The sequence below is a fragment of the Rhinolophus sinicus genome, chromosome 17, assembly GCF_057876585.1.
Source record: "Rhinolophus sinicus isolate RSI-liver-muscle chromosome 17, RSI-T2T, whole genome shotgun sequence".
NCBI classification, from domain to species: domain Eukaryota; kingdom Metazoa; phylum Chordata; class Mammalia; order Chiroptera; family Rhinolophidae; genus Rhinolophus; species Rhinolophus sinicus.
Window position 1 is genome coordinate 179,101,641 of NC_142517.1, and position 20,498 is coordinate 179,122,138.

Here is a 20,498-nt window from a genome sequence, read left to right on the forward strand (position 1 = left end):
TATACGCCACCTATTTTTAACAAGGAAAATCTAAGAATAATATCAGTTGTAGAAATTGGATTCTCATGGTCTTTTTTCACTGCATACTGAAGGCTCCTTTATTACTACATGCACACACACAAAAGCAACATTTGGAAATTATTATAGCAATTTCAGGAAATGTCAAACAAGAACAAAATCCATTTTTCTTAGGAAGACCTGTTCTTCTATGGCTCAGGAGGAAAATATAGTCATTAATTGTAAAATGTGATGAAGAAATATTCATTTTAGATACTGGCCTTTACTGAAGTTTCAGGAAGATAATGAGGATTTCTTAGCTTGGTGGTAATATAGAAGCGGAAGTCTGGTGCATATTCAATGACAGCGTCCCCAAGTCGGATACATGTAGTCCCACTCTGCTTAAAGGTCTGTTTCAGTAGAAGTGGTTCCAGGATGGGATCTAATTCTTCTCCAACATTTTCCAGCAACACTGGAGTAAAATCAGAAAAAGATTCCATGTTATCTTAAATAGTGACTGTAAATCTGCAACTGTACAAATTCTTTCAGCCTTCCAGATCGCTGCTGTTCCTCGTCACCTGTAAAATTATTTTTGTCTTTTAAATAAAAGGAAATGATGTCATAATGATCTCTGTGGGAAGGGCTTACCTGGTGGATCTATCTGCACATCCTGCCTGCTTCCATACTGCTTAGCCATAGTGCTACTTGGGGTCGTCACTTGGTCTGGGATTCACTATGTGCCCAAGCTTGATGGCAGTGAGGTAAATACCTCTGAGACACCAGAGAAAAAGCATTTCCAGATGGAGTTATTTAAATGGTTACTATATTTTTAATTATGAAAGCAACTCATGCTTGTTGTTGAACATGTGGAAAATATAGGAAACAATAAAGAAATGTTAAATGAACAAGAGGCCATTAGACTGAGTTGGCTCTAATGCCATCGCAACTTACCATGAGCAAACCAAAACTTAAGCCTGGAAATGCTTCAAGGTTACAAAATCAAAACACTAAGGACAACCAATCAGAGCCAACTCAGCTTTAAGCTATAGCCAAACAAATAATTTCTTGTCTTTGCTTCCACACTTTCTCTATATAACATTGCCTTTGCTCTGGTTCCTGTTAGTGGAGTGCTCCTAACCACTCCTGATTTGGTGGTGTCTGATTCTAATTGAGGTTTGCTCCAAAAAACTCTTAAATTTTTAAATAAGCTTCACTTTATCTTTTAACAGAAAAAATTAGAATATTCCCTCTAGTCAGATTTTCTTAACCTTTCTCCTTCTCCCTAAAATATTTTACCCAATTGATTCATATGGTATATGTTGATAGAAAAATGACACAAAACTGTATCTGTATAATAATTATTTGTTGAATAAATTATAGTAGAATTATATTTTTCTGTTTAGTATTTTTATTCATCTTTTTCTAGACACCATTGGTACTCAACAGTATATCTAATTTTGTATCTTAATCATTTTGTTTGACATGATAGTACAAATATTCCATGTTATTAAAAATAAACATTACTTAAATTACTGCATAATAGTCTATCATATTAATATTCTCATATTTTTTAACCAATGCACTGTTATTAGATATTGGGATTGTTCCCTGTTCTCAATGTTACAAATAGCACTGTACACAAAAACTGCACTTCAGAATATTTTCTTATGACAGCATTCTAGAAGGGGAATCCTTGATGTAAGATCAGTGCCAGTATTAAGGCTCTCGATATATTTGCCAAATTAAGGTTTTACATTGGTCTTTGTTCTGTAGTGGCCAAACTTGAATCAGAGTGTTTTGTAGGAGTCTGTCAAAGGACTAGATGTGCAACTTTGATGGGAAAGAAGGAGCTCAGGGTATTGGGATGACAGGCATTTGAATTTCTATTGCAGTGAAAGTACAGACATATTCTCTTCCTTCCCACAGATTACTCCCAGCTAAATGAATTCCTAAAATTGTCTTCCTGTCAATTTCCTTCACTGCTGAGATCTTATTTATCCAGATCAGGCATGTCTGATGATTTTTAAAATTTTTCATTTTCTACTTGAATAAAATTAATTATTTTTCATGGTTAAATAATATGAATGCCTCATAATGTATTAAATGTTAGTCTTCTATCATCTAGAGTGCTTCCATTTTTTCCATTGTTAATGATGCTGCAGTGAACATCTTTTTGAATAAACCTCTGTGTTCATCTCTGATTACTTAATCATGCTGGAGTCTCAGAAGTGCAATTAATGGTCGACAATTATGAACATTTTAAGGGTTATTTATATTGCCAAATTATATTCCTAAAGGGCTGGAGAGATTTCAGAGTTGCCATGAGCACTCACGTTGCTGCTTTTAAACCTTTGTTTATATAACATCACTGTACTTACAAATGCTAGGCATCATGCTGGCATTACATTTTTCCATCAACCTCACAACTTTGAAAAGCATGGACTATCATTCCCCCAATTTTATGGATGAGAAAACTGAGGCAAGGCAATAGAAGTAAATTTTTTAGTTAAATCACCTAAGTAAATGGGAAAGCATGGACTTGAACTAAGCAGTCTAGCTCCTTACGTGGTTCTCTTAACCAATATGTGGTACTGTCAGCAATTAATACTACATACATGACTTTTATAATTTGATAGGTAAAACATATTGTTAAAATTCATATTTTGGACTTGATGTTTAGGTGCTCTTTGGCTAATTATATCTTTTCTTCTGGAAAATGTATATTAATACATTTGCCTCTTATCCTATTGTGGGGTATGTTATTTACAATTAGGTTCAGCTGCAAGTGATTAATAAAACCCAAAAAAACCAAGATAATAGTGACATAAATAAGAAGGAATTTATATCTCAGGTAATGGGCAGTCCAGGGTATCAGTCTAGGACTAGAGAAACACTGTGACTAAACAGTTAAAACATCCAAGTTCCTGCCATCTTGCTGCTTCCCTGCTCTTGGCATATGGCTTTGATCTCTTTGGCTAAAACGGCATTTCAAACTATATACACATTCCAGCCATCAGAAAGAAAAACAGAAAAGGAAGAAATATCTTTTAATTATATTTCCTGGGAATTACAAATGGCAGTTCCACTTATATCTTAATGGCCGGACAAAGTCACATTGATCATATCCAACCACAACAGATGTTAGGAAATTAATTTCTTTACTTTAAATGCAGTGTGCCCAGGTAAACACAGGGGGTGCTAACAGTAAGGAAGAAGGCGAGCATGTATATCAGGAAACAAAGAGCACTTATATCACAATGTGCTAGGTTTTAAAACTTTATTTGTACTTTTTAACATTGTTGTAGCAAATACCTGCCCCTCTTCACCCCCCAGTTTTCTGCTTGTTTTTTAATTTGTTTATATCTCTTTTTGTAATTTAACATTTTGTTGTAGAAATTTAAAAACTTTTTCAATACTAAAAATAATAGTGTACTTTTGTAAATTCAGCCAATCTTATTTCATTTATACATCATTTCACCCTCAATTATTTACAAACAAATCCCAGACATCCTAAAACCTCATCTGCAAATATTTGAGTAAGTATCTTTGAAAAGTAAAGACTCTTCTTTAAAAGTTGACACACCTTAAAAAAAAAAACTATTAATGATTTATAATTTCTTCAAATATCAAGGCAGGAAATATGTTTTCCCATTGTCTTAAAATATTTTGATTGCCATTTGATTGCTTAAATTGAGATATAAATAAATTCTATAACTTGTGATTGCTTGATATTCTAAGTTTCTTTTATCTAATGGTTCTTGGCTTAAATTATAAACTTTTAAAGTCAAATCTATTAATGTTTTTTATTTTTTTATTGTGTGTTTTCTTAGAAAGTCCTTTCCCATCAAAGACAACATAGTTATTCCCCTATGTTTTCTTTTAGCATTTATGTCTTCCTTTTTTTCTTTCATATTTAATGGTGTGAGGTGAGACTCTGACTTGATATAGTTTTCCACAAAACCAATTTTCCCAACACCATTTGCTGAATGACCTATAGTTTTTCCATCAAGTTTTGTCATTTTCACACAATGCATTGTTAGAATCATTCTAAGTTTTTGTTTTATTTTGTTTTGTTTCCTACTCACTGGTTGTCTGGAATCACTATCCACTTGTTTTATTCTCGGTTGTTATTGATGTTTTACAATATTCTTTTTTGGAATATATTTACTCCATTAAATTCTTTTACTAATAGATTTTCAGTTAATTCTCTTTGGTATTCTAGATGAAATATATTGTTTATGAATACGATAATTTTGTTTCCTCTTTCCAAATGTTATAGTATTTTCATTGTTTCTTGTTTTATTGCATTGAAAATAACTTTCTTAATGATGTTAAACAGTAACAGTGATAATAGATATCAATTTCTCATTTTTATTTTTACGTGATCAGATTTTTAAATCTATTAACTTGTTAAGAGTTCTAAACTCAAATTCAGTTTATGAAATATTATAACATTTATATTTTGTCTAATTGCCTCAACTTTTAACAGAAATTTTTGCATGAAATTTAATTTTCAAATTATTTTTCACTAAAAAATAATATACAATTTCATCCCCTACTCTCCCTAAATTATTTCCTAGTTTGAAATGGAATTAAAAGTGTCTATATTAATAAGCGTGTCTTTTTCAAAGATAAAATACACATTATAAAACTTAAAATTACAGAATGGATTCTTTCCCCCAAAAGTGAAAAAATCATTTCCTCAGTAATTGAATCAAGTCTTAAGCCTGTTAGAAAGATTTCTGTGGCATCCTGCTTTCAAAGAAATATGTTCTCAGCATTGAAAATTTACTATATTATAAGTCTTCCTGGAAAATTAAAAGTATTCTAAACTTAAAACACAGAAAAAAAGAACAAAGATCCATATGTACGTGAATTACGCAGAACACTATCCTTCATTTAACTATTTTATTTTGACTCTAACTTTGGACTCCTTTAACTTTTAATTAAATCAAAACATGTTTCACGTTAAAATATAGAAACAAATTCATGTGACGGGCTTCTTTTCATATTTCTATCTTCAAAGTTAACAATATGCTGATTGGCATAAAAACCTCCTTCCTCAATCCCAAATTCCAGTCCATCGCAGCATTTGCAAAGCTTGTGAGAAATCAAGACTGGCAATCCAGACACATGGCAGCTACTATCTTTGAGTAAGGCAGATCATCTCACTCAAAACAGTTATGCTTAGCAACAGAAATATAAAGAGAACCAAATATTCTTTTCATATTTTTTTTGCACTTAGGACATTAACGGATACTAGCTTTTATTTTTATTATGAATTATCTACATTATCCTATGTGAGACTTCAAATTAATAGGAAAAAAATCTTCTGCATATTATGTTCAACTACGGAGCACACTGTAGTCAAAGTAGATTCAACAAACTATTACTGAATAGCTAATACTAAGTACCCTCAAAGAGCTCGGAGGTGAGAAACCAGCAGTTATGTATACAATAATAAGGGCAATAACAGAAATTTGTAAAAGCTTCAGTGTTAGCACTTCATTGAAGAGGTCAAAAGAGGTATCACAGAAAAAGAGATGTTTGAGCTGTATTTTAAAGGATGAAATTTGAAGGAATTCACCAAATGGAGGGAAGAGCACAGAAAGTTAAGAGATGAGAAATGACACCATGTTGTTATATACTGCCTGCTCTCAAATACCCCAGACTCTCATCTTCTAATCCTTAGTACACATGCAACCTGTCTCCCTCTTTAAAACCAATAAGCTCCAAGAAGACAGAGACCAAGTCTGTCTGATTCATGCTGTGTATTCAGTGGCACGTGGTAACTGCAATATGAATATTAGGTGAATGAATGAAGAAACAAATGTGCAAATAAAAGAAACATTAAATCAGAAATAGTTTTGCATCCCTGATATGTTATATGCAAGGGGGAAAGAAAATAAGGTGCTATGAGATAAGATAAAAGTAAGGAAATCTCAGAGATGACAGATTTTGCTCTTCATGCAAATATATTTTTCATCAAGTTAATTGTAAGCCATTAAAAGATCTATGCGAGTTAATTTCTTCTTAAAATTAAAAAATTTTATCTTATTTTATTTCTCCAGCTTTACTAAGGTATGGACAAATTGGTTTATCAGTAATATTTATATGATAATACCTTGTGCATGCCTTCCCATTGGTGTAGCTAATATAGATATTAGCTACGTATGTAATATAATATTAATACTTTTATTTTGTTAGTAATAATACTTTTATTTTCTAGAAACTTAACTCTCAAACTTTTATTTTTAAGCAGCAGGATACTTTTTATCAGAGGATCTTATCTTAAAACTCAATATAAACAAATAAAAGGGAGGCCTGCTCTGGTTGAAGCAGAGGCAGATGGGTGAAGAAGGTGAAAGAAAACCCAGGCTGCCTGCGGGGGATGATAGATCAAAGCCACTGCCCTTGAATAGACCGGTATCTAAAGATAACTTCTTAAGTGGAGGAGTCTTTAGTCGCTTATATTTTAAAACTGTAACAGTAATTGATTCCTTTACTTGAAGGTTAAATATAAAAAACAGTTATAAAATCTGCCATCTGCTTCTCTTTCTATAATAGATTTAAATCTTTTCACTTCTTTTTGATGACTAACGTTAGCAGGCATTGTAAATAATCATTATCTATTTTAAAAGCAGTTCATTCCATAAAGGAAGTTAAAGTAGCTGAGAGTGACACCATTAGCACTGGACAAACAAGAAGATGTGGGACTAGTTCAGCATCCCCCTTGACTAGGGATACAACCTTGGTTAAGCCATGTAGCAAACATTCTCTGGCGCCACACTCCGTTAATAAAATGAAGTGGTTGGAATTACTATTGGATTTCAAATTTTTATAGCCACAACTCTAAGTAAGAAATACAAAAATAAATCTTAATCCAGTACACACATATGCATCTAAAACTTTCAAAATTTTATGAAATAACGCTTACCTTTACGCCATGCTATGCAGCCTAATACATTCTCTTTTCTTTTGCATTTCATTTAAGAGTGCTGGTCAAAACCTGCTAAGTTGGTTTTCTCTCTCACAGTTGTGACCCATAGTTCGAAAGACACTAGACAGATTATCTCTATGGCCTTTTCCTCTCTAACATGATGCAATACTAACATCAAGACATATGACTGAGACCATAGAAATCTCCAGAATGCCAAGCCTGTGGTAGATGCTCAATTATCATTTAATTGTTTTTTACTGTGTCAAGGAAATTATTTAAATATTTAAATTAAATTAGGTAACTACAATTACTTAAAGTGTTTAAGATGCCTATTCGTTTAAGAAATCTGATTCCTCTGAATTCTCACAGTTCATCATCTGTGCCTTTCTTATTATAATAATATAATTAAATGATTAATACAGGTAACCCACATAGTAAATCTCAAAACAAAAAAATAACATAAGTTGAGCTTATCAGACACTGTTGTAAGTGCCCAAAGTACAGTAACTTATCTTTTTCCTCACGCTATATGGTCAAAGTACTGATGGGGAAACTGTCTCAGAAAGGTCACTGAACCAAGCCCTGAGGAACAGAGGGAGGTACTCTCATTCCAAAGCCAATCACCTACTCATAACAGCACAGTAGTTTTAATAAGGGTTAGTGAAGTATGTCCACTTTCTATTTTTATCACAATTAGTTACATGTATTGTCTGATCCTATCTATTAAACAAGCAAGATATTTGATAGTAGAAATCATATTCCCCCCTTTTTGGTAATTTCTACATCACTGTACTATACTCTAAGAACACCCATAGGATGAATGAAATATTATACTATTTGTGTGTGTGTCTGTGTGTCACACGGATTTTGTAGACTTAGAATTTTTTCATTTCATGCTTACCCTAACAGAATCTAAAATTGTAATTAATATTTTAAATACTAACTCATTATTAGTATACAAAAATAAAATGCCTATAAGACGACCTAGTATGTTTATCATGATTCTTCCATGTAGTACTAGCTCAAATAGTACCAGGGATTTGCTAAACTTGTCCAGAGGCTAAATATGTTGTAGTTTTATGTTTCCATTTATTTGCTCAAGTAAATAGTCAAATTTGATAGGGAACATGGATTTAAAATGTGGCTAATAATTTTAATTTACTCATAATTATTCTTTTTTTGTTTTGACAAATGTGACATGTGCATAGAGCGTTATTAAAAAATCCTTGTCATGTTTCTAATCTCTCCATTGTCAATGGCAGATAATAGTCAGCCATGTAAAATGTGTACTTAATACTCTGCCACTTTTGTAGGATAAGTCGAGAGAAGAATAAATACATAATTGGACTAATGTTGCGTTAAAATACTTTTGGCATATCAAGTGGCTTTTTTAATTGCAGAAGTGGAATTATAATGCGAACTAAAGAATGACAAAGAACAGACAAAAATTAAAACAGCTCAATTAGAGGCAGCATCACAAATGAATCTTGAGATAAAGAAAATGTCCTAACCTTCGGGACCTACAATCTCTAAAGTTCTCACTTGATTAATTATCAATAAATTATTAATATTATCAACATAATAATATAAATGACATTGACAAAGTCATTATTTAAGATGAGTCTGACACAAATGTTTTTTAAAGAAACAACCTACACCATTTTGGATTAATTGTGCCCTCTTCAGGCATTTCCGTAATGTACGAGTATGCTTGTTATTCAACTACGTACCAGGATTACCAAACTGGATGCAATTTTCCAGAGTCCTGACATAGTCAGGATCAGTTAATTTAATTAGGTGAAGACTGTTAGCTTTTTCCATGTTCTTGATCCATTTATTAGCCTGACCTTGCGGATCTATCATCAGAGGCCACCTTCTTGCATTCCTGAAAGAGAGAAGAAAAACGATGCTGGTCAAGCTATGATTTGTCTCTTATGCTATTTAATCACACACCCATCACTTTCTTAAAGCTTATGTTTTATAGTAATATTTCACTTTTTAACTTTTTCTGAGAAACTATGTTCTTGAAGCACAGACATTTAAATTGAGCAGGCTACTAGAATGGCAACTATGAAAGCGATCTGGCAAACTTAACACCAGTTCTTTTACTTCTTTTAAAAAATTACCGTTTTCTAAATGTTAAATTACATTTCAAAAATATTGGCTGCTCTTGCTAATAAGTCACAATGAGAACCATTAAGAGTAATGGAAATCAGGAAACTTGAGTTCTTCACTAGACCTTGTCATTAATTACTCCTGTGACCTTGGGCAAATCACTTCACTTCCTGATCTGCTCTCTTCTAGTATGTGTACAACTGGGAAACAGAAAGGATTGAGACACCATATTTTTCTTTGAAGTCTAGACCATTAAAGATAAAAACGGTGAAAAGCATAATTTTGCATCATCTAACCTTCATAACAGTCATTGACGCTTAAGTGTTAACAGAATTGTTGACTCAGTATTTGTTTCAAACACTTGTATATTTAATGTCACTTTTGGAGTTCATTACATATTTGCTTAGTGGTTCTGAGCTTCTTATAGACAGAAACATATTCTCTGAAAGTCAGGGTTCATGCACTATGGGAGAGCTCATACTTACTGCTTTATTCTCACTCACATCCTCTCTTTTATGATAAGAACAAGATCATTGAGCCATGAAGCACCCCAGTTTATTTTCCAGGGTCTTATGGGGTCGCAAAAACTTAAGCAGTACCTGCTATCACCATATGGTGAACCATATACCTTTCTGCCTTGTGTGAAATGTAATCAACATTAAGATTACTGTTCTTTTTCTTTTGCTTTAGTTTCTCTTTCTCAGTAAACACGAGCCATAACAGTGGTCACTTTCCTAAAGACGCTTTCAAGCTCTTCAAAAGTGAACACAACAAATTCACACAGAACATCAGAACAGCAGGAGGAGAAAATAAAAGGTGACTGGGGGGGGGAATAAGTAGGGAAGAAACAAAATAATATATTTATTTCAACATGAATTTAGAACTTCATTGGATAATTTATCCCCACAAACGGAAGTAATCACATTTTCCAGCATATAAGTTACAGCCTGATAAAAAAACATGTAGCTTATATAGTAAAGATAGTCTTGTCCTCCAATATCAGCATTATATAATGCATTGGTCAGCTTGGGCTGCCATAACAAAGAACCACAGTCGGTCTTAAACAACATAAGTTTATTTCTCACAGCTCTGAAGGCTGGAAGTCCAAGATCACGGTGCTGGCAGGTCTGGCTACTCCAGAGGCCTCTCTTTGGCTTGCAGATAACACAGACCTCTTGCTGTATTCTCACATGGCCTTTCTTCTGTGCTCGAATCTTCTTCTTCTTATAAGAACACCAATCCTAATGGATTAGGGCTCTACCCTTACAACCTCATTGAACCTAATTACCTCCTCAAAGACTCTATCTACAAACAGCCATGTTGGGGCTTAGGCCTTCGACGTATGCATTTTGGCGAGGGATGATAGAACAACTCAGGAAGAACAACTCAGTTCATTATATTTAGGAAGAAATGAGACCAAACGAGTAGTGTCACATCTTAGACACAATCAAATAATAAAGAGAATCTTATCCATAAGAAACTAAAGGGAGTGAAAAGAGAAATTAGAATGAAATGAAACTTAGAAATATGTGAAAGTTTCATTCTGTCACATTTTAGAAATATTTTTAAGTTCGGAAAATTATGTGTGAGTGTTAGGCTGCATTTATGCTTCCCTAAAGAAATTGAATGACTCACTCTTCCTTCTGTTACTTCCATTTTTTTTTTAGCCACAATACCCATGTTCATGCTGGTTGGTTTTTTTTTTTTTTTTGGTCCAAAATGTACTTCCTCCCCACACTTTCATGTTCAACTCCTACTCAAGTTTCAAGGTCAGCTCAAATGCTATGCCGTCCACAAAGCCTGTCTTGATCTTTTTTCTCTGTAAACTTCAGCAACTCATCCATATTACATTTGTGGTGCTTTCAAATAATGATAACATTCTATTATGGTAATCCTATAATTTCTTAACTGCGTCACCCAATTAAATTGTGTATTCCTAGATCAAATAACATTTGAATATGATAATCTAGTGAAATGAAAATAGCAAAAAAAGAAAAAAATATCATGCAAACACTATACAAGTTAATTCATTCTAAAAATTGACATATTCTAAAGAGAATACTCGTCCACAAAACAACATTTCAAAATCAGAGGAAAGGACTTCTGGTGCTGACCAAGCTGGGCTAAGCACATTGCAGCCTATCTCTTCCACTGATTATAATGAGCAATTCTGGATAAAATACAAAAAGCAACTACCTGCAGATGCTAAAAAGTAAATAATAACAAGAGAATGGGAGAAAAGTTAAAACTTGAAGAATGACCGATAAGGAGGTGGTGAGTTTCTCGCATGTGTGTGTGTGTTTTTCTTGTTATTTTCTGGCTCTGATCTGAGAACAGGCCCAGTAGGGGAAGTATACAGCAGCCACAGGTAGCAAAAACTCTTGCTAGAGGACTGAGAAAACGATCATGTGTGAGCCAGACACTGTGGGGGGAAATCCATGTTTTATGTTTTACTCTCTTTGTTCTCTTCTGTCCCTGATCCCAGGTCTATCCCAGCCACAGACTATATTACCATGGCAGAAACAGTGATGGCACAGTTACCTAAAACACTGAGGGAAAACCCATCTCTGTGGATAGCAGAACCGGGAAAACGGTCCTCTTGTTTACAGAGTGGAAGAGTGTCTTAGTCCGTTCAGGCTGCTATAACAAGTGACCATAGACTGGGTGGCTTAAATAACTAACACTTATTTCACACAGTTCTGGAGACTGGGAAGCCCAAGATCAAGGTGTCAGCAGAACCAGGGTCTTGTGAGGGCCTGCTTACTGGTTTGCAAATGGCCATCTTCTCTTTGTACCTTTCACATGGTGAATAGCATAGAGAAAGCATCTCTGTGTCTCTTCCTATAAGGACACTAACCCCATTCAGGAAGACTTCACCCTCATGACCTAATTATCTCCCAAGGCCCCACCTCCAAATGTCATCACATTGGGGATTTAGGTTTCAGCATATAAATCACCCTGTATTTAGGCTTCAATATATGAATTTTGGGGAAAAACATTTAGTTCAAAGCAAGGGAAACTGCAGTATTTTTCTCTCTTTCCTCTTGCCACTTTGCCACTTTGCATATGGGATTGTATAACAGTGGGAGAAGTTAAATTCTGAGAGAAAGCCATCATCATATTGGTCAGAAAAATGCAAGAAAAGAGGTTCCTGAGATATGGAAAGTGTCGGGGAGATCCTGGAAGGGATAGCCCTGAAGAAAGGACTCCCTAATTCTGTGAATGAATGAGCACAGTGCTGAGCTCATTACCTAGCTGTGTATGCGTGGAACACATTCACAGAATCATGCCAAAGGTTGAACTATGATATAAATCCAAGCCCCAGATTAACCCCTGCGTAATGCATGTTGAGGAGCAGATCTGAACAGCATAGCAAAGGCTTTCAAGTCTGACCTGACATTGGAAAGTTCACCCACAGAAGGAAAGACAGAAATTGTGATCTGAACCTAACAAAGTAGTCTGACTGCTAAAACAAAAATCAGTCTTATCCAATAAACATAGCGGTGCATATATTTTTTCGAATTCGTGTTTTGTATTTCTTTGCATAGATACTCTCAGGAGTGGAAGATACGGAAACAACAGAAATGCCCATCGAAACACGACTGGATAAAAAAAACTGTGGTACATTTATACAATGGAGTATTACTTGGCCATAAAAAGAATGAAATCTTATCATTTGCAACAACATGGATGGACCTAGAGAATATAATGCTTAGTGAAATAAGTCAGACTGAGAAAGACAGATACCATATGATCTCACTTATATGTGGAATCCAAAGAACAGAATAAACGAGCAAACAAAACAGAATTAGACTCAGAGATATAGAGAAAAAAGATGGTTACTAGATGAGAAGGGCGTGAAGATGGAGAAGAAGGTGAAGGGATTAGAAAGTACAAATTAGTAGTCACAATATAGTCATGGGGATATTAAATACAGGATGGGGAATACAATCAATAATGTTGTAAAGATTAGGTAGGGTGCCAGATGGGTGCTGGACTTATCGGGGGATCACTTCATAGCCTGTGTAGATGCCTGACCACTGTACTATACACCTGAAACTGAAGTAGAATAATATTGAATGTCAACTATAATTAAATATTACATATATATATATTCACATATGTATTATTATATATATTTGTATATATATATTCACATGATGTAAAATGTAAAGTACAGCATAGGGAAGATAGTCAATGGCATTGTAAAAGCTATGTACAGTATCAGAGGGGTAGAAGATTTGGGGGAGGCAGGTTATCACTTTGTGGGGGGTTTAAATGTCTATTATGTTGCTTTGTACAACTGAAACTAATTTTAAAAAAATCAATCTTATCCAGAAGATTTTAACAGGACCTAGAGTCTCATATTCAAAATGTCAAGGACATTCTATATAATTTTATATTAGTTTCAAGTGTATGGCATAGTGATTAGATATTTATATAATTTAGGAAGTGATCCCTCTGACTAGAACCACCTGGCACTATAGATAGTAGTTATTACCATATTACTGATTACATTCCCTGTACTTTACATCCCATGACTATTTTGTAACTACCAATTTGTATTTCTTAATCCCTTCACTTTTTTCACCCTGCGTCCCAACACCCCTCCCATCTATCACCCCGATAGATCTAGTACCCATCTGACACCATACATAGTTATTACAACATTATTGACTATATTCTTACATCTCCATGACTACTTTGTAACAACCAATTTGTACTTCTTAATCCCTTCCCCTTTTCAACCACCCCCCACAGTAGTCTACATGGAAGGACACAGATTTGAATATATAACAGTGATGCAGTTTCAAAGAGTTTTGCTATTTCCCTCTTTGCACACACACATCAAAATAGAAAACAAAACAAAACAAAACAAAGAAATGTAGGTTCTCCTCTTAGTTATAATTCCTGCAGAAATAACCTAATTTATCTGCTCTTATAGAAATGAAAAAGACATTTGAAAAAAGCCAAGCTATATTAGACATAGGTTTGATCTACTTAGCAAGTTGTTAAACAATTATAATACTTTCCCCGCAAAATGTTCAGAAACAATCCAATTCCATTTAATGTTATCACTATAAATTCTGATTAGCTAAGGACCTTCAGGAGTCAATAGTTCCAAAAGTTAATTACATTCTAACATCTAAAATTTATAGATTTTTCTTGTTTCCCTAAATAATCGACTCTTCTCCCAGCTGAGGTAGTATGTGAAAAGCGCTTAGCACAGGATTAGGTCCTTTGTAAGTGCTCAGTATTAGGTATTATCATTATCAAGCAAGTGTCTCTGGAAGAATGCACTATGCAATAAAATAAGATACTTACAGATACTTCAAAATAATCACCCACCTCAAACCTATTTACTCTCAGTAAAAGCTTACCAAAATACACTGACAAAATAAGCCAGGAATGAAAAATGTTAATGTTTCTTTCTTAGAATAATTGCCACCATAACTTTTTGCTAATATTTCAACATTTTTACCAACAAATAGCAAAAATGTAGGGATTATGGCTCATTAACACCATTTTTCTATCTCTACCTCTCTGAAATGTGAGTTTGCTGTCTTGAAAAATAATCACTGAAAGGTTTGGGATTTTAAAAGCAGAAATATTCATCAACAGTTCTATTATTATTGAAATATGACTGGACCCAAAAGAAAGAGTACATTTATTTGCAGGAAAATAAGAAGCAGTTTAGCTTCCAATGTATATAATGGTAATGGATGTCCTGCTAGGTGGAACAAACGTATATAAAAATGCAAATCAAAACAATAAAGACATAATTGCTGCTGTATGGGACCTGACCAACTATATTCACAAGTGCTTGGGAAGAGCAAAGTATTTTTTTCTGAGGAGGAAACAGTAGCAAAAACAATAACAAAAGCAGCAAAAATCTGACTGTTCTTTAAGGCGAAGCGAATTGGTCCAGTTATGCAAAAGTAAAAAGCAAAAGATGGACTTTTACACTTTCAGAAACCTCCTCTATATGTCAATGTTTAACGTGTATTCTCACACAAAACATCAACACAACGGTCTGTCTGCCACCCACTTGTTAAGTAATAATGAACTAGCTGCCATCCTGTACTTGTTAAAAAAATCTGTTTCAGCGGCAAACTAATGCATATATTAGTCATTTATCTAGATTCTATAACTTCTCTTCCGGATTAATTTAGATTACCAGAGCAGAGTACCCAGTACTTAATTTTAGGTCCCCAAAGAAAAGCTTTGTAATGTTTTCTCCCAATCAACAAAATAATTAAATTTTAGTGCCTGAAAAAGCTTCTCTCTCTAAGTATAATTTACTTGGTTTAAAAATGAGGACTATGTGACACAGGTTTTCTTTTTTTTTGCCTTAGTTACCAGAATGCTTTAAATTTACTTCAGAGCCTAACTGTAAAGATTAGTTTGTCTCAAGTACCTAGTGGTAACTCCTTTTTTTAACTTTCCCTAGGTGGTCTTATCAGATTTTATCTTATTTTATATTATTTCAAATTGCACATACCCGAAATCCCTGTAGAACAATTTAGTAAACAAATGCTAAAAAAAAAAAAAATCCGTAAGTTGGGCTCATCTGTTGAGCACCAAAGGAATGTGTTCACCAGAGTTTTTAATTTTTGAAATAATTTTCATAAATACTGCATAAAACAAATGTAAGAATAACTAGACTTCACATGTAGTGGTTAATTCTATTTTTAAAACTCATATGCCTCCACCATTTTTACTTTAAATTGAGCACTATCATGTCAATTACTTTTTTAGTAGTAAACTAACAACTAATCAAAATAGTCATGCAACACAGAACTGAACATGTCTCATTGACGGTTTACCTGAGCTATTCCTAACATGCTAAAACCTCCAAGAAGACCGGTCCAGTGATAAAAGGCCCATGGTAATGTAAACTTGGAAATGACATAACTGATGATCACCCTTACATGGGAACAGGCTACATGCTAAAACCTCCAAGAAGGCTGGTCCAGTGATAAAAGGCCCATGGTAATGTGAACTTGGAAATGACATAACTGATGATCACCCTTACATGGGAACAGGCTGAAACCCTTAATTTCTGGAAGGTAAGACGTGGAGTAAAGCTGAATGAGCCTGCAGTATTCTCCCAGCCCAGTCTTCATGGGAGTAACAAGGAGACTCTAGGTATAGCAGCCACTGTTATAAGAGCTCTAATCTGCCAAGGACCCAGAAGTGTATCCATATCATTTACGCTAGTCCCATACCCAGCAGGGACTAGTACAGAATATGGAACACCCAAACCCATCACCACCAACAACCTACTGCTGTACCTTGCATTAACCTGCAATAACAAAACCCTGTATTTTATGGGAATAAAAACTTCGAATTTCACTTATTTATGGGAGAGTTTTGCTCTATTTGCTAAAAGTTGATTAAAGTTTAAGCAAAAGTCATTTTTTTTTTTACTACAGTCTCCAATTACTCAACTATCCAATATTAATGGGAGGAAGTGATTATTCATATTTAACTAGTTAAGCAAAATTTTTCTTCAATACTATCAAAGTTTACTAGCTATAATTGTTAAAAAAGGTACACAGATAAATAAATCCACTGATTAATAGAGATCATTTGTGAGAAAAATATTTTCCTTACATTATGATGATTCCGTTATCAATGGAAAATGAGTCAGAAGGTAATCCAGCAATATTCCAGCTTTGAATCGTCACCGCTTCTCCCAGGATATCCATAAGGGAATAATCATCAGAGCAGGGGATATTTCTTCCTTTGCACAAATTTGTCCACTCCTTGGTTTGGCTCTTTACAACATATAGAGAAATATATAAAAATGAGACTGGGGTTACCGGGTAAACTCCCTGATTACACTTTATTCATTAACAAGCCATTGTTGAAACTCTACCTAAAAAATGATTTGTGGTTATCGGATTTCTTCACATAAAATTATAACTTAGAAGGTTCACTATAATGAAAATTAATTATATCGAATGTTAAGATAAAGTTTGGATAGCTCACTTAATCATGAAGTGAGAATTTTGTATCTGGAAAACATATTTGCCAATTATTATTCTAAAGCTTCACTTGACAAAGTATTTGGAGACAACCATGTTTTTCTACATATTTTCTTTAAATTAAAATTAGCCAGCAAACTTAACACAATATTATGGTAGAAGTAAATCCAACTTGAGCTGTTAGGGGACAAGAAAACATTTGTTTCTGGATCTCACATGCCCTGGGGGAGGCACCATGGTAGGGCTACTGGGCACCAACAGGGATCAGGACACATACTGGAGTTTGGGATACCCCACCAGGGGCACAGTTTGTAAGGGCGCTCAGCAACCAGGAAGGTACTTCAAGCCCAGGTTCACACTCAGAAAGTCAGAAGTCAAGATCCAATTTGAGGTTACAGATCAAAGAGTTCAGAAATAACAAAAGAAATGACTAGAGAGAAAACAGGTTAGGAAGAGGCATGGGAAGATGGATATATGTGTGTTGGTACCCACCCAGGAGCAGATGAGGATGCTGTGTGTGAGAAGTGGTGCTGGCGGAGAGGGCATGGCGGGCAGTACCACCTTTCTTGAGTTCCTGTTGAGTGAGTAGGTTCGACCAATATTCCCTTCGGTTTGCACACGAAAGGCCATGACAGTTTGAGGGGAGTTGGTGACTTTCATGATCTTGATTGGCCAGTTATTTTGTAGCATGCCCCACACATAGATGGGTCTGTATGATATTCCTTCATCATTCAATTCAGGTTATGCACCTTTGGCAGGTATATCATAGAAATGATGCTGTGTTCTTCTCATTGCATTCCATTAATGGTACATTATTTCAAATTGTTCATTTATTGACATTGATTTTTATCACTTGATTAAGATGTTGTATGCCAGGAACTGTCTCATAATTGTATCATCTTAGGTATAACACTAGAGGGTGAACAGTGGAGGCAACATCTTACCTCTCATGAGTACTTAGTAACTATTATCTAGCCTTTTTTGTTTGGTTTGGCTTGGTTTGGTTGTTGATACCAGGAACAGGTGGTGCAGGGAGGAGGGGCTCATAGAATTTCCAGTATGGATTCCAAGTACACAGTTCCTACCAGCATGTTTTGATCTCTTTGCTGTCAGGCTATTGGTTGGCCTGAAGACTTTTGGGGAAGGTCTGCAGGTTTTCTCAGATATAGTTTGATGCTGGAGTAGGCATGACAGACAATGACATGGAGAAGAAGTAGAGAAAAATGAAAGTAATAGTTGCTGTGGAATGGTATTTATGGTTGACAGGTATAGTATGCTATCACAGATGAACTGTGGATTAAAAATTTAAGTGGCCCAATTATACATCTGTAAGGGGGTTGCAGCAGAGAATAACTGAAACAAACGTGAGGGATTCTGAACAAGCATCTCAAAATACAAGCCAATGGCCTTGGCTGGTAATCAGGTGGTAAAAGAGATGGTGGAAATGGAAAAATGACCATTAAGCATGTCACGTTGGTGAAAATATTCATCACCATTAAAACAATTTTGACTTTGATTATTGGCAGGGAAAAGATTGCTTAGAAAATTCAAATTAATTCAAGTCCAGGGCTCGTATGTCCTTACAGCACTGTAGGATTCTGTTTTGAAGTTGGCATAGGCATTTCAGTTGAAGTACGTGGGCCCAATGATCCTAGGAGAACTGGAGTTTTCTGTTTTATCTATGAAGAATACCAGAAACTCTACAAAGGAGTTGATGAATAATTGACAACTACTCAGATTCAAGCTTGGAGGGAGGGGATCCAGCTATTTATTGAGGGGTCTTGATATCCTGAGACTTCAATGTTAGAAAAGAACGAAGATTGTTGTAAGGTGTTTTTTTGTCTTAGTTGAGATTCCCAAAAGCAGACTCCGAGATGAAGATTTACGTGAAGTGATTTATTAAGGGAGGGACGCTAGGAGAAGCAGGCCAAGGTCAGGGAAGAAGCCAATTAAAGGTGAGGAGGCAGCCAGTTCAGCAGCAGGTGGCTTCAGCTTCATCCTTCAGGGAGTGTAATTTATTCCGTAGAGTTGTCCCACCCAGAGACAGGGGACATAGACACTCATACTCCCACATCTGTCAGTCATTCGTTAAGGCCTGAGCCAGAAAGAAGTAAATTCCCAGGCAATTCTAGCTGTCCAAACACTGGGAAAAGTTTGACGGCTGCCAAAAAACGGACTCAGGTGCTGACTGCTGGAAATGAAAGCACAGGAAGCCAGAAGGGGATGCAGACAGAACACTGAAGTTGCCACTGTAACACATACACTTAGAATTGAATAGGACACTCTTGATGGTGTGTAAATTGCCAGCTGCCCTGACCAGAGAGAAATAAAAGAGAGAAGATTATGGAGTAGGACCCAGACAATGAATTCACAGGAAGGAATAGTGACATTAGGGATGCATTAGGAAAAGGAAAAGCTTAGGTTGCTATAATGAAGTAAGCTTTCATGTTGTTAAGACAGGATAGGATCACGTGGCTATGTGAATCAGGGGTGGGGACAGTAGATATAAGTTCATAGACAGAGCTAGAAGACTTGGTTGTATCTTGAGTGTCGCTTTGCTTCTGTCAGTAAATTCCAAGGTCTTAGTTCGGGACCTCAATGCTCCCTTGAAGCCTTTGTGTGGTGGTCTGTCTAGCAGCCCCATTCTGAGGAGTCAGCAAGACATAGTGTCTCGGAACGAGTCTGCCTGCCAGAGAGGGTTGGGTTGGCAGGAATGATACTGGCTGGTATGCTGTCAGCACAGCACTGGAATGCTACACAGGAACCAGTGCAGACACCCAGGGCTATGTTGGGAACCAACAGAGAAGGGGAGGGATAGCTGCAACTACTTCTCCCATTGTTCCAACTTGATGTAGGAGAGGAGAAAGAGTGCTAAATTAAGAATTTGGTGACGACAAGTCTCCTTCCTGCTCTGTCATTAGCCAGTTGTGTGGCTATGAGCAATTCTCTTACTCTTTATAACCCTCAGTCTCTGAAATTGTCCAACAAACAAATCTATTACTAGGTAAATAGTGTTATGTTAAATTTTGACTATTTGAACTACAAGATGTTAATGCCATAACCATAGACACTCATTCAAAGGTACAAATGAACAGACAAAGCTGAGAATATAAAGGTTGTGTACCCATATCAGGGCGATGAGAACCCGAAACACTAAAGACAGAATCACCATCTAGGTGAGGATTTTAAACCAGTTTGGTTAAAAACAAACAAACAACGAAATAAACCAGAACAGTGGCCACCAAGAATCAACCCTGCTTCAGAGAAAGCCCTGAAATAAGTGAGGCTCAGCTGATGCCATGTGCAAGCAAATGCTTTACAAAATGATAAAGGTATTATCAATTACTCTTTTCTTGTCTGACACCAGAAGCTATTGCCAAATGTTTTAAACTTCTCTCTTCTCTTTATCCTCATCACCCTCTTTTTTTTTTTCTTTTAATTCTTCTAAAATTTCT

At 35.4% G+C, this 20,498-nt stretch overlaps 1 protein-coding gene across 2 annotated transcripts in view; it reads right to left on the reverse strand.

Moving 5' to 3' along the window:
- DNAH7 (dynein axonemal heavy chain 7) overlaps positions 1–20,498 on the reverse strand; it is a 215,154-nt gene that overhangs the window by 56,215 nt on the left and 138,441 nt on the right. For both annotated transcript variants that reach the window (XM_019741305.3, XM_019741304.3), the window contains exons 47-49: positions 16,670–16,833; positions 8,668–8,822; positions 279–469 (exon numbers count right to left, since the gene is read on the reverse strand). In XM_019741305.3, coding sequence (XP_019596864.3) covers positions 279–469; positions 8,668–8,822; positions 16,670–16,833 — 510 coding nt within the window. The remainder of the gene's footprint in view (positions 1–278; positions 470–8,667; positions 8,823–16,669; positions 16,834–20,498) is intronic.